The 14,718-nt window shown below is 39.7% G+C and overlaps 4 protein-coding genes across 5 annotated transcripts; 2 read left to right on the top strand and 2 right to left on the bottom strand.

Annotated features, from left to right (window-relative positions):
- Positions 1-13: 13 nt before the first annotated feature.
- Positions 14-1,928, bottom strand: LOC135838148 (host cell factor 1-like). Its single transcript, XM_065353744.1, has 2 exons — positions 1,602-1,928; positions 14-1,346 (listed from the first exon to the last, which is right to left on the bottom strand). The coding sequence occupies exon 2, from the start codon at positions 1,304-1,306 to the stop codon at positions 224-226; it is 1,083 nt and encodes a 360-aa protein (XP_065209816.1). The 5' UTR covers positions 1,307-1,346; positions 1,602-1,928; the 3' UTR covers positions 14-223.
- Positions 1,929-2,310: 382 nt separating this feature from the next.
- LOC135838141 (nucleolar protein dao-5-like) lies at positions 2,311-7,642 on the top strand. 2 transcript variants are annotated; one of them, XM_065353732.1, is made up of 10 exons: positions 2,311-2,601; positions 2,681-2,736; positions 2,812-2,882; positions 3,314-3,419; positions 3,602-4,671; positions 4,775-4,909; positions 4,999-5,168; positions 5,248-5,307; positions 5,461-5,565; positions 6,662-7,642. In XM_065353732.1, exons 1-10 carry the CDS (start codon positions 2,497-2,499, stop codon positions 6,809-6,811), a joined length of 2,028 nt encoding a protein of 675 aa, XP_065209804.1. In that variant the 5' UTR covers positions 2,311-2,496; the 3' UTR covers positions 6,812-7,642. The 2 variants fall into 2 exon arrangements, with proteins under 2 accessions (XP_065209804.1, XP_065209803.1); XM_065353731.1 differs by lacking the exon at positions 5,461-5,565 and adding an exon at positions 5,899-6,465 and having other exon boundaries at positions 2,312-2,601; positions 6,662-6,905.
- Positions 7,643-8,320: 678 nt separating this feature from the next.
- On the bottom strand, positions 8,321-10,508 carry LOC135838149 (ribokinase-like). The gene is made up of 7 exons (XM_065353745.1): positions 10,223-10,508; positions 9,978-10,110; positions 9,768-9,891; positions 9,457-9,621; positions 9,277-9,368; positions 8,760-8,948; positions 8,321-8,627 (listed from the first exon to the last, which is right to left on the bottom strand). Exons 1-7 carry the CDS (start codon positions 10,276-10,278, stop codon positions 8,418-8,420), a joined length of 969 nt encoding a protein of 322 aa, XP_065209817.1. The 5' UTR covers positions 10,279-10,508; the 3' UTR covers positions 8,321-8,417.
- Positions 10,509-10,633: 125 nt separating this feature from the next.
- Positions 10,634-13,540, top strand: LOC135838145 (2',5'-phosphodiesterase 12). Its single transcript, XM_065353739.1, has 8 exons — positions 10,634-11,649; positions 11,751-11,890; positions 11,971-12,133; positions 12,211-12,343; positions 12,425-12,580; positions 12,690-12,810; positions 13,105-13,259; positions 13,338-13,540. The coding sequence occupies exons 1-8, from the start codon at positions 10,784-10,786 to the stop codon at positions 13,443-13,445; spliced, it is 1,842 nt and encodes a 613-aa protein (XP_065209811.1). The 5' UTR covers positions 10,634-10,783; the 3' UTR covers positions 13,446-13,540.
- The last annotated feature ends 1,178 nt before the right edge of the window (positions 13,541-14,718 follow it).

Raw genomic sequence — 14,718 nt, 5'->3', positions numbered from 1 at the left:
AAATTCGACGACAGAGAAATAAAAGAACATATAATTAATAAATAAATAATTGATAATTTAAAAAAAAAAGAAGAAATACTTACAACTTAAAGTATCGAATCGTTTAGATTACAAATCTATATACATATAAAGTGAGCGAATGTTACTTCAACTTATATATTTTTTTACTATTACTATCGCTTTAGCTTCTAAATGTATGCAAAAGAGTACAGTACAGCTGATACTAATAGCTATTCATGCTTTTATATTTCTTCGACGAAGAAGTATTATGCTGCGATTTCTCACGCCTAGAAGGAGTAGACTTGGAGGATGAGGACGGAGTATCTTGAAGCCATCTGACCTGCGTGGCCGGTCCGTAACCTTTGTCGTTTTTAGCGGCGATGCGAAATATTATGGCCGGCTTGGTAGTGGTATCGATGTGCGCGGCAGCTAGCGACGAATTGTGCACGACGGCTTGATTCTGCGGACCGCAGTACACGCGCACAAACGCCAGTTGACCAGGTACGCTGGTAATGGTTTTGGAGTCGCCTTGCGACTGAATAGTAGCATTTCTAACGGCCAGACAAACGGAATACTCGATTATTTTGCCCGAGTTGGCCGGCGGCGGTTCCCAAGACAGATGCGCTCCGTCCACCGATTTGGATATCTTGATGGAGGACGGCGCTCCCGGGAAACCGGGCAAGCAAGTTTTGAAGGCGGATACGTCGCTCCATTCGCCTCTACCGTAAGCGTTGATGGCGCACACTCTGAATTTATACGCGGTTCCCGGTAGCAATTCGATCTTTTGGCAATTGGTATAGTCCGGTAGTTGGTCGGAGTTGATAGCGCTATGCTCGTTAGTATGGTTGGTGTGGTAGAAATGTTTTATCACGCACGAGGTTCCTTTGATAATACCAACGTCGCACCACGGAGAACTCTCCATTTTCATGGGAGGCATTTGCGGGACAGCGATTACTTTGGGAACGTCTTTTAATTCGTTCTTCAACGCTTGATCCTGGCCCAAAGCGGCCGAGGCTAACGTCGACAGCGCATCCGCTTCGCCGGTATCGTCTTCTTCGTGCTTGATATTCGTAGAAAACGAGAAAGTCGAACTATTCTGCGGCTCGACGTCCATACTTTGGTTTTCGCCCGATTCCGACGGTTGTTCCACTTTCTTCGCAGCCGTTTCGAACTCGTCCATGTTTTCCGATGGCTCCGAATGAGATGCTACTTTCAAAATATCGTTCGCTTGGTCAACGTCCATCGAACTTGTATCTTCGATACCGGGATTACTCCCTGCAGTCGTTTCGTCCAGATTTGCTTCCATAATAGTCGATATAAAGCTCGAGTATTATTGTTTACGAAATCTGCGAAATTGATAATTTTACCAACGTTAGTTCGCTTATACGACACGTTATTTACAACTAGTAGAAAACGCAATCTACGTTATCCGCAACGCTCTACGCCGGTAACGCTACGAAGCGCAACTATACCTACTCATTCGCAAATATATACATAAATCAAAAGAACAGCATCATCTTCGTTAACCCTAGTGCACCGTAAAGTCGGCAACTACCCGATAATAAGATACGTATGCGGACTAATAGGCGATTAGAACTTACTTCTCTGACGTTTGCGGTCGTAATTTCGTCGGAATCAGGAGACAACAATCATAAACCATATCCAAAAAAACGATTATCATTCAACCTGGTACCTACGCGTGAAAAGTTGATTATGCGAATTCGATTTGCGATGGGTTTTTCAGTTAAATAGTGATGATGATAGCTGATAGACCGCACCTTTGGAAGTTGGCCGATTTTTGAGAAAGTATCAATTTACATTTGTTTTTCTAACAACAAAGTTGTAAGAGAAAAACGAACGATGGAAAATCAAAAATGAAAACATTGAAAATTGAAAACCATTTTTTTTTCAACGGACGGTGTTTGTAAACACAATGCCTCGCAATGCCACCAATTTTTTAAATTTTCCAAAATTTTTTGGACATTCGAGTTTGACGACTCGCATTTGCAGACTACGCGATCTTGATATGCCATCGTATCGTAATGGCTCATCAATCACGTTAAACGCGAGCGTAACGTTACGTTCGTACAGAATTTCTGTTCCGGTCGGTGTGAACTAGGTGTGAATATTACGAAGCCGATAATGCGATCAGCAAATTTCATCCTTACGGTACTTCTTTTATCGGGGAACCGTGGTGGATAAATCGAAGATCGTAATCGTTGAAACGATGTCGGGTGGATGAGGTACGCGGCGCACTCATCGATGAGAAAATTGAAAATTGCAATGATAAGCGCAACACGCCGTGATAGCAGCGATGTTGTTGTGTTTCATGCTTTCATGTCTCAGGTAGTTCATTCATTCTGAGATTACTTCCTGCAGCGCGATCAATTCGATCTCGTGGTAGAACGCACGTGTGATGATTCGTTCGACATCGGTCTTCAGACATGTGCTAGAAATTTCAAAGTTATTCGATTAAAGTAAATAATTTTTGCAACAATGGCGCAACAAAACGAAGACTATTACATCAAGGCTGTCATCCTCGATTATTTGACCAAAAAAGATCCGGCGTTGGCTTCAATTTTCCAGAAGAAATGTTCTGCGGTAAGTCGTGTGTTTTTGATCTTACATAGCGTGATTCCTGTCGTTTAATCAAATTAATCGCGCATTGTATTCCATACAGAGTACTCTCACCCAACGATCAGCAACCTTAACGGAAGTAATATCGCATTTTATAAAGTAAGTAGTGATCGGCGGTTATTGTCGGTGCAAAGTTGGGTGTTTCCTACGTTTTATCGTTTATACTCATTTCAGAACGTCTAAAAAGAAAATAGAATTAACGTCGCAGCTAACGAAGAAAGCTTCTTCATCGGATTCCAGTTCAGGTGAATATTGCTATTGCTCGAATACGTTACTTCTTATCTTAACATCTGTAGTGCTTTCCTGACGGCATGTTGTTAACGTTCACTTCTGCGGTGTAAGCTATCAAGCAGTGGTTGTTAAACATGCTAAATTGACGATGAAATCTCAGGGCAACTGCGATGTAGCTGTCACGCGGTTGCAGTATACATTTCAAACAATTAATTCTCGCGTTAGCGAATTATTTTAGAAAATATTGTCGACGAGTTTTCAGAGTTTTCAAATAAATCGCTTTTTGCTTCCCCCGGTGAAAATTTTGGCCCGATGTCTCGACATGTGGCCCAATTTGGAATATTTTCACCTTTTTTGAAATCTGATGGTTCTAACGGTGGCCGTGGTATTTCGATGTTTTATCGCGACATAATTTTACATTCGTAACTGCATTTATTTGCTACAGAATCGGACGACGAGGCGCCCGCAAAACCAGTCAAATCTGTTTCGAAACCTTTAACAAATGGAACGGCTGCCCTTAAAGTTACCAAAGCGAAAGCGCCGGCAAGCAGGTAAATTTTGCCTTTATTTATCGTAACGAGTTTTCGCAATACTTACGTTATTGATTATGTAGTGCATGTCCGGTAGCCTATCGCATTATCGCTCGTTTTTTTATTTTTATTTTTTATCGACCATCGTCGCTTTTATATGCTAATCCTAATGGAACGTCGCGTAATTTTTTTCTTTTCCATAGCGACGATTCCAGCGAAGATAGCGACGATAAGAAGACACCGATAGTCAATAAAACCAACATCGCGTCGTCTAAAGGGCCCTCGGCCGTTGCTAAAAAGAATGTCCCTATTACGCCTGTGGCGAAAAAAAACGGAAGCAGTAGCGAAGATTCCGAGTCCGACGAAGAAGAAGACTGCGTAAAAACTCTCGTCACTCCGAAATCGACGAATCAGTCGATCAACAAACAAACGCTCAATGTAACGAAAAAGCCCGCGTCAAAGCAACAGAGCAGTACTACCGAGGAAGAATCGGATTCCGAAGAAGAAGCGCCACCCAAAAAAATTAGTGCGCCGAGTGCAACTACCAAGTCGCCGTCGGTTCAGTCGCCCGCCAAAATTTCGATAGTACCTGCCGCCGCTGAAAGCAGTAGCGATGATTCGGACGACGACGATGAAGACGACAAGCGTAAGCCTACGTTGAAGAAAACTACGCCGAACGTAAATGCGAGCACCAGCAAAGGTCTAACAAATGCCAAAACTGCAGCGAGTAAAGCGACTAAGGAAGAAAGCAGCGATGAATCGAGCTCTGACGATGAAGATACACCGGCGACGAAACCAACGCCAGTTAAAAAAGTCGCGAATAACGTTACCGCGACGAAAGCCGCGCAGAAACAAGAAAGCAGCGGTAGCGAAGAATCCAGCGAAGAAGAAGAATCTAAACCAGCGCCTAAAACACCCGTGAAAACGCCACTACGTCCGGTTACACCGTCGCAGCCGAAGAAACAAGAATCCGATGACGATGACGATGACTCGAGTTCGGAAGATGACGACGAAGACGAAGCGCAGCTGCCCAAGAAAACCGTCAAACCTGCTGCTGCGGCGAACACCGGCGTCAAAACTCCTGTTTCGTCGAAATCGGCGGCTAAAGACGAAAGTAGCAGCAGTAGTGAAGAGAGTTCGGACGATAAGAACGCTACTCCGGTAAATTCTAAACGGAAAACAGTTCAAGGCGCTACTAAAGGAACACCAGCACCGGCTTCATTCAAGAAGTCCGCTCAGAAGAAGCAAGATTCGAGCGAGAGCGACGAATCGGGTGAGTTTTCGCTTTATCTATCTTACGTCGCGTCGTCCTTTCCATGTGCGATCGATTACCGAATACCGACGAGCGTCTTTGAATTATTGAATTTTTGTTATAGACGACGAACCTGCTTCGAAACAAACTCCGAAACTAGCCCCTAAAAAAGTCGCACCAGTACAAGAAAGCTCTGACGACGACGACGACGATGATGACGACAGCGACAATGACGTAACAAAAACTCCTTCCGCAAACAGTACGTACGCTTTGTATTTAAAGCAAATGTAATTCGGCTGTAAAAATTTTTTGAGAATTTATAATTTTAAACGTGATTTTACTACTTAGATAAAGCGGCGATTGTGAAGAAGAATGTTCCAAAGAATCAGAAGGAATCTGAGGAAGAATCGAGCGACGACGACGATGACGATGATGAAGAAGAAGCGCCGATTTCCAACAAAAACGCAGTCAACCCGTTAAAACGAAAAATCGAAGCTGATAGTCCTTCTAGTCCTACGGTAAGTTTTTCGCTCGTGATATTTGTCGACACGATATGCTCGAAAGTTTAACCCAATTTTTTTTCTCTTCGTTCCGCAGAAGAAACAGCCGAAATATCAGAATTTTGTGAAGAGTAACGATACTTCAAACAACAACGAAGTGAGTAGCTCAGCAGAGCTCGTTAATGTATTGTAGCTGTTTATCGAGTAGATCGTAATTTAATGAAAAACCAATGATTTGGCGGCGAATTGATTGAAATCAGAATGAAACAAATTTGTAGCGTGGTTTTTTTTTGTGTTTCTATTTCGCCAGAATAACGTAAATTGGAAAAGAAGGCATTCTGAGCCATTTAGACGAGTAAACGCCGAAGAAGTTGAAATAGACGAGCAATTAAGAGATCAAAATTACGTAGCGAAGGTAAAAACCTGAGTTTTTTTTTATCGAAATGTCCCGGCTGTGTTACGATACGAATCAGTGCATGAATTTCTTTTGAAAAATCGACTGCTCCCTTTTTCTCGTCTTTTTTCTTGAAAAATGAAATAATTTCAAGAAATGGTAATGGTATTGGTGAATTTTAGATGGCTTAGGATGCCGATCAACTAGAAATAGTTGGAAAACGTTGCGTCGGCGGGAGAGGGGTAAAAAATTCGATCGAATCATTGGTTTGAAATATAATAACGTTACTGTACGTATTATTATTCATGCGCTGGTTGCATAGCCGGTAGTAATTATAAAAATGTATTTTACTAGGATAACGACGACGATAATGCCGCCGACCGTAGATCGGGCTCCGGAAATTTCAACGACCGTAGAAATTCTCGCGGTCGCGGTGGTGGTGGCGGTAATTTTAGAAAAAGTTTCGGCGACGACAACAGAGGTGGTGGTTTTAAAGGCGGATTTAGGAAAAGTTTTGGCGGTGACGAAGATAACGGCAACGAGAAACCCGCCTGGGGTGGCAAGAAAATCGGTTTCAAAGGCGCCAACGGCGATTTCAAAGACGATAGCGAGAGCGGAGGATTTAATCGAAGGGGCGGTGGAAGAGGTAGAGGTGGCGGTGGTTTTAATAGTCGTGGCGGAGGAGGTAACTTCAATAGAGGTAACGACCGCGGAGGAGGTTTCCGAGGAAGTCGCGGTGGCAACTTTAGAGGAAGAGGGGGTGGTGATCGTGGCGGCGGCGGTGGTTATAACCGATCTAGCGGTGGCGGCGGCGGTTTCAACAGATCTAGCGGAGGTTTCAACAATTCTTTCGGATCGGGCGGCGGTGACAACCCGCAGAATAAAAAAATCAAGTTCGACGATTAAAATGACATTTTAAACGTAAGTATTCGGCGATTGATACCAGATACCGAAGCGATTGCGACTACTCAGTCAGTTGCAGTTGGCAGCGTCGTCGCTCGTCGATGCTTCTTTAGTGTACCTTGTACTCGTACCTATTAACTATGTACTCCGTTGTTTTGCCATTTAAAACTCGATAGCCCGATAACGTATTCATTTGTGTACGTTTGATTTGCAGAGAGGCTCTTTCGGTAGCTGGGGAGACAAAGCTGCGAAAATTTTAATCAACACCAAGGGCAAATCATTCCGACACGAAAAAACGAAAAAAAAGAGAGGCACCTATAAAGGCGGCATTATAACCACCCGAGTAAATTCCATCAAATTTTAAATAGAATCGACCAACTTCACTTTTTCAAGTACGAAGTACGTTTACGTACCGTACGTGCTAAATTTTCACCGAGTAAGATACTTTTCATCGTTTTAGCAACGTTACATTGAACGTTATACTTCGAGTTAATTTTAAAATCGATTATTATTCATTTTTTTTTTCCCCGTAAGTTTATGTGGTTTTTATTATTAACGTAGTTTTATTCCCCTGTGTATGTAAGCTGTGTACGTTTTTTTCATTTCATTTTTAGACTATGTTTTTATTTTTAATTATTCCAACAGCCGAGGAGGTATGCTTATGTTTAGTACTATTTTTGGCATTTGGCCCGTGCGTTTTCTCCCTTTTATTTTTTTACAATCTGTTACCTCTGTCCGTGTCGATGTCTATGTCGATGAGCGTACGTGGTCGAATACGGATCGCTTTATCGGAAGACAAAAGGTGTTTTCCGCGTTCGCTTCGTATCGTATATTAAAAAAGCCGTAAGTACGGATCAGCAGACGATATTGAATTTTTTTTAATTTACGATTTATAAGTGGCCGATGCCACGTTTCTTCCTATTTATATATTTATTTTTTACTGCATTTTATTTTATTCTTTTTTGTTTCTTTCTAATTGAAATATTTGCGACGGACGATACAACTACCTTAATTACTTTGTACCGTAGCTACGTTTATGTAAAGTACCTGTTACGTTATATCGCGTTATTCTGTTATGTATTTAGTAGTTTTTCTATATTACTAAAAACGCGTATGTCTCTTATATAATGTACTGCATTGTAATAATGATAAAAAGTGATAAGATGGAAACAACAATAAAATTTTGAGACGACAATTTTTCAATGATTGAACGAATGAAAGTTTTATTATCATTCGGTTCAGCACAATTTAGCGCAATCGGTTTTAAATACCCACCTACTATACTATCTCGCGATAGTTCGCATGCATCTTCGCGATGTGCTTTTGCGCTGTTTCTTAAACAATTCATCGCTACATCGTATGAGACAGCCAACTGAACTGCGGATGCCTCGAAACATCGTGTGTTACACCTGAGGGCTGGAACTAGCGATGTCCAGTATGGTGCAAAAGGCTGCAAACAAACATCTTACGGATATTCTCGACTTGATCTTTTGGTTTCACTCTTCTCGCGAATTTCCGATGCTGCTATTTACATCATTTTATTTTATCTTTTTTAATGAGTTCGACTTCGGTTGTCTTCATTGTTTCGGTGTTTTACTTAATAGTCATTAGTCGAGACTCCGGTAATCTGTTTATTATAAGTATCTACGTGCCGAAATGAAATCGAATCAGTTCAAGGTGTGTGGTATTTTAATATTATTTGTACGATTTGATAACCTTTTAATTTCAAGATGTTAGTGAGTGAATTGTCGTATGGTTAATGGTTTGGTCATTCTCATTTGGAATAATTACTTAATACATATTATTATGTCTAAAATTTCACGCTGGAAGTAATGAGACTTGTACAAACACACGTGAAATGAGTATTGTCGAATTTGCGAATAAAGAAATTGTATAATTTTCAATTAACAGCGAATAATTATCTAATTGGAAAGTAACAGCCGTAACGTAGTAACATCGATGTCGTTGATCTACGACGCAGAAGGAATCTCGCCAACTGATTGCAGTGATTGAAATACGCGTGGCAAATCATTTGCGGTAGGAAAACTCGTTTGAGTGCCGGCTTTCAATACAGAACACCGCGCAGCTTCGCACGAATATTTTACGACCGTTTCGAAACTTAAATTGCTAAACGAAGACAAGAAAAATGCCATCGCCCCGAGAAACGCGTCACCTGCGCCCTGAAACATTATTTTATTTCACAAACACCGAAATTCGAGTAAACAAAAACCATTGCGACGCGATAACGCGTCGGAAATAAGTAACCGAATATGGTGGGAACAGTGTAGTAGTAGTAGTAGTAGTAGTAGTACCGTTGTATCGACAGCTTTCACCGCATCAACTGGCACGTAGATCGGGTCCTCACTCTCATCTTGCAAAAAAACAGCCCCTCGACTTCCTAGCGTGATGACTGGTCGTTTGCAGCCTTTTCCTTTCAATTTAAGAGCCGCTTTTTTAGCATCAGCTATCGACTCGATGCGTTCGTTAGTTATCATTTCAGTCTAAATTGAGAATAATACCGAGTAATTATACGCGCGGGAAAAAAATGTACATAAATATACAAAAATTTATCCAATTCATACCGGACACTCGTTCGATTTCGGACTCTTCGTAATTCTAATTTTTCTTATAAAAAACAAATCGCGTAGGAATACTCGTAGTTACGGTACGTTCATTCGATCGTTCAACGAACGATGAATTAAGTGTACGCAAAACGATACGTATACTATACCATCGTTTCAATCGGTTAGAATTGAAAGGTCGAGAGAGGCTCGGAATTTATCGAGCATCCGGTCGATCTGAATAGCGAATTAGCGAATACTCGCTTACTTCGGTCTCGTTGGCGCAAAATACATCTGATAAATGGAAAATTCTTTGGTCTAATTCGGACGCCGCTGGAGCGGCATTCACAATCGTAGTACCTTGAACGAACGCAATATTAAACTCAAGTCTCAAATTCGAGCGAATACTTTTCAATTTCAATACGTCGTGATAATGTTGCTCACGTACAGTGGTGCGTTTTACACAATTCTAAAGCTTTGACTGTGGTTTCCAAAGGAGTTTCGAATTGAAACATAACCACTTTGGATTTTTCAATTTGATGTTTCGCTTCGATAACATCGTTCAAGTTCAACGTGTCGTTTGCGCCGGCAATAATTATGATATTGTTTTCGCCTGAAATAAAAGAAAAGTCTATAGTACAAGTTGGCTAATCCCCGCGCCCGCGTTTCTTCATGAACAAACACAACAAGTAGATAAAGGAGACGAATTGTCTCGAATCGAATGTGTTTGATTCTCGTAAGGTACTCGTACGAACTCACCGCTTTTGTCGACGCAAATTTGAGCCACGCCACTCATGCAGTCGACGACTCGAACACAAGACACGTCGATTTTTTCATCTTTCAAATGCTGCATATAACTCGTGCCAAAAGAATCATTTCCTAACTAAAAAATACCTTATAATCGAAATTGAAAATAGCGAACCGAATGGCGCTACAGCGATTGGAAATTACATATCGTATTCCTCGTACCTTGGCAACTAGAGCGGCGTGTGCTCCGAGTTTTGCGGCAGCGATGCATTGATTCGCGCCTTTACCGCCAAAACCGATGCTGAACTTTTGACCGTGAATGGTTTCTCCGATTCTGGGTAGTCTTTCGGTGTAACTACCAACAAAAATTAAAAATCATCGTCATCGTTGAATATTCTTATTACGATTTTTCGCTGTAGCTAAGTATTTTATAAGTAAGTATTACGTGTATATGAGTGGGTACTAACGCAATCAAATCGGTCATACAAGACCCGATTACCAGAACATCAATTTCTTTGGACATGGTCAGTACTCAGCCGTGATTATTGAACGTTGTAGAGTAAAACCCGGTGATAAATAGCGTTGTACTAGCGCGTGTTTTTTGAGTTTTCCGACCTCTTAAAATACTTGTACGTATCAAGAACGATTTTACGCTATTAGCGGCATGAATTGCATAATAAATAATTTAAATTTAAAGGTAATTTAAAATAGAAAAATAATTTGAAAGTCAAATTTGAAATTTGGAAAAGATAGATAATTATATTATTTTAGATAAGCTTTGTTATCAATTTTACTCGCGCATGCGCTCTGGATTTTCTTTTTATTTTCTTACTGATAACAAACACGCGGTGATAAGGATAAAAAAAATTCATAAATATTGGAAAATAATTCGAGTAAAATTGGATTGGATTATTAATTTAATAATTTTTATCATTTTAACGAAATCAAAAGCTTCCAAACTACTTGTTTCTTTTGATATCGTCGGTTGATCCGTGTTTTATTCAGTCGTACACGGAAAGGCTTATCTTATGATTGGCAGGATAAAGTTATGGAGTGTGCCCGGTTTGTTTTCAACTTTGAACTTATGCATATCTAGTCATTGCTGTCTGCAACAGACAACTAGATTCGCTTCGCTACCGGCTACGACAACAAAATCAAGACTCCTCATGGAGCGCAGTTCGGACGTTCATCTTAGAATAAACGATGAATCGGATCGGTTTCAGTTGGCATTTTTATATCACGTACCCGATGTTCGTTTGAACAAGCAACTGCAATTTACCAGGAATTTATCCGAATCTGTTGGAACATTTTTGAATCGTTTATCGATGAAGGTAAACACCGCTGTTCACAAAAAACAAAAGAAGAACAAAAAACCGGCAGAAACGGTGGACGAAGCGACATCGAACGTCTCTTCGGAATCGCTTACCGTGAATTTGATAAAAAACGGCGCCGTAGTTTCCGAAAGCGTACTGTGTAAGGAGGTTTTCACCTGCGACGACGATTCGAAAGTTGCGTTGCAGATCGGCGATCAGCTCTATACTATTTTAATCAACTATCCGTGGATACAAACTATAAACTTGCCTAAATGCATTATGGCCGGATACCCGGTCTTTCCTAGTAAATTCGTATCGTATTACACCGACGAAGCCGAGTCGCAGTTTGACTGGCATAGACAGTTGCAAAAAGGCTACGAATTGGTTTCATCCGGAATCGTATACGTTCCTAGCGTAAGCGATATCGGTCATAAACTAAAATTGATTTGCACGCCTAAGCGAAATGGCGTCGCCGGTATTCCGATGGAAATAATTTCTTCGTCCGAAGTCGACGCGGGACCGGGATTTTGTCCATTCGAAACGAGACACGCGTTCACCCGAGCCGCTTTGACCAACGATTCGTGAGTACTTTGTATCTTTGCGATTGCACGGGTAAATACGAGTAAAAAGTAAAATATTTCCAAGTAGGTACGTTACATACGTTACGTTGTTCGACTTGCAGATTCAGAGTTGTAACGTACAATATTTTAGCCGATTTGTACGCGTCTTCGGAGACTGGAAAAAATGAACTGTTTAGTTACGTTCCGCCGTACGCGCTTTCCATGGATTATAGAAAACAGTTGATTATGAAGGAATTGATCGGTATTTATATTTTCATATGTTCGCTTCAATTTGCGCGTGTACAGGTTTTCTTCATAAAAGCTACTACTCGTATTTGATAGGTTACAATGCGGATATAATTTCGCTGCAAGAAGTGGATTGCCGAATTTTCGACGTAGACTTACATCGTTGTTTGAAAACTAACGGATACGATGGTGAATTCGCCAAGAAAGGTGGTCAAGTTAGCGAAGGGGTGGCTACTTTCTTTAAAAAATCACGTTTCAAGTGAGTACATACGATACGGTAGGTACTCGCTTATTAGCGCGTGCACTCGAGTAACGCGTTTCTGTATCAAACTTCAGATTGGTTTCTTGCGACAAATTGACTCTGGGAGAAGATTCTCACGAATTGAGCTATTTATCGCATATTTGGGACGCGGTCAGTAAAGACGAGTCGTTGTACGCTAAATTGAAAGAACGAACAACCGCTGCGCAAGTAAGATGACGTAAGCTAACCTACGATGTTTTTTCACGCGTATTTTTCTCCTGCGAACCATCGACATTCGCTATGTTACAGATTCTCTTACTCGATTATTTGGATAAACCAAATCATAAGTTGATAGTAGCGAATACTCATCTGTATTTCCATCCCAGTGCCGACCACATACGGCTTCTTCAAGCGGCTATATGTCTCGGTTTTATAAACAATTTATTGAACCGTCTGAATTCCGAGGTTTGTAATACGACTAAACTCCTTATTTAACGTATACTCGTATACATTTATATTCTTACGTAAAAGGAGAAAAATCTAATAATTCTGTATTTTTTCTTTTCCGTATCAGGACCCAAACAGTAAAATATCGGTTGTTTTTTGTGGCGATTTCAATAGCACACCGGAATGCGGTGTTTACAAATTATTCACCACCAACTTTGTGCCCGAAACTTATCACGAGTGGAAATATGGTGCGTACTTTACCCATTTAACTATCTAGAACATCGCGAATATACTTCACTATATCGTTGCATGTGAACGTAAGTGAAAAATTGGCGAATCGCTGACGCGAACGGCGAAATAAGCGTCTCATTTGTATTACTAGAGCGTGTATTTTTCTGCCGCTACAAAACACTGGTTTTTTTTACCAGACATCAACATAACGATATAGCGCTAGTTAAAAATTACTCCATTTTAGTTCATACATTAGGTACACTATCAATGCTTTTTTACCAAGATTTTGTTCAATCTTGCTCATTTTCTAGAAAACTGCTCTGAAAACGATTTGAAATTGTCTTTACATAATCCAATATCATTCGAAAGCGCTTGCGGAACGCCTGAATTTACTAATTATACTCGACTTTTTGCCGGATGCCTCGATTATATATTTTATCAAAAGGATCTGCTAACTGTGGAACAGGTACCTAGTGAAAATAAAATTACGTCAATTTAAAATACGAATATTCACCGAGGCATATTTTTTTTCAATGCATCGTAGGTAATTCCATTTCCAGCGAAAGAAGATGTCATGAAACATGTTGGCATACCGAGTGTGGTTTTTCCTTCGGATCACATAGCCTTAGTAGCTGATTTGGCGTGGAAATGAACATTTGTTTTATTTTGATTTTTTACTTTTTTTGTACTGAAACTACCTATTACTTCAGCCAATTACAAATACATATTATTCTATTGCCCGTTCTATTTCGGCGAGGGCGAATTACCATTTACCAGTAGTTCCTAGTAGGTGTAGCTATAAATTGTTTGCAATTTTTTTTCTTCTGTCGGAGTTGACACTTGATAAACAGTTTTTTCCCACGATAAGATCAGTATATCATTAAGAACCGTTTCGTCGTAAATTTTATGATTTGAGACGGTACAAGTGACAAATTTAGTGTATGCTAAAATGGATGACAATTTATGAATTTACAAATTTGATTTTATTTTTCAAATATTGAAAACTTCGAGCTTGAATTATTGTGAATTTTAGAATTTTATTTATTTTAAAATAATTTAGGACGCGGTTAATAAACCAATAGCTAAACAAACCAAAAGAAACTTGAGAAAGGCGAGTCATTGACTCATTAGCTGTTTTCTTTTCGCATGCTCCGAGCAAGGAGTAAAAACGCACGGAGTAAACTGGAATTGTCTTATTTACTCCTAAAGTGCGTGTTCGAAAAGAACGCTTGCGAGTGTGTAAAGTAACATTTTTGATAGCAATTAGTTCAGGCGAGATGAAAATTGCTTTTAAAAATTAGAATTGAAAATTTATAATGCATTCAGTTGACTTTTTTCTGATTATTGCGAGTTGAAAATATAAAATAAATTATAAAATCCAAGGAAAGACTAATTTTAATACAAAAAATTATTATTCAAACATTTGAAAACGATAATATTGTACACAAAACAGCACATTTGAACTTTATTTAGTGAAATAAAAATAACTTGTCATCACAAATGTCCTTTTCAAAATCATTTTCTATTCAAATGTCCATTTTTCCAAATTTATTTGTACATTTTTCACATAAAACCACTATAATTTCAAAATACCCGCCATTTTAATTTGAATCAAAACAAAACGTTCCGTTGCTACTTTACTCCTTTTACTACTACTTTTCAGAACGAGCAAAAATAACCGGTTCTTTTTACTCGGAGCAACGAAAAGAACGCCAGCACAGAGTAAAAAGGAAGTGAAGCTTCCTTTATAGTGGCGATAAGCTGGCAATAGAAAATTTCTACAGAAAATCGTGGAATTTTTTCAAACTCAATTTTAAGCACTTTTGAACCTCTAAACTTGTAAAATAATAACATTTCTTATAAATTCTGATGATTATTCACTTTAATAAAAAGTTTTCAATCTTCATCTCATTCATCACTTTTCT

Source organism: Planococcus citri, chromosome 2 (genome assembly GCF_950023065.1).
Source record: "Planococcus citri chromosome 2, ihPlaCitr1.1, whole genome shotgun sequence".
Classification (NCBI taxonomy): Eukaryota; Metazoa; Arthropoda; class Insecta; order Hemiptera; family Pseudococcidae; genus Planococcus; species Planococcus citri.
The sequence above is the reverse complement of the archived record's forward strand: the minus strand, read 5'-3'. Positions and strand labels throughout refer to the sequence as shown.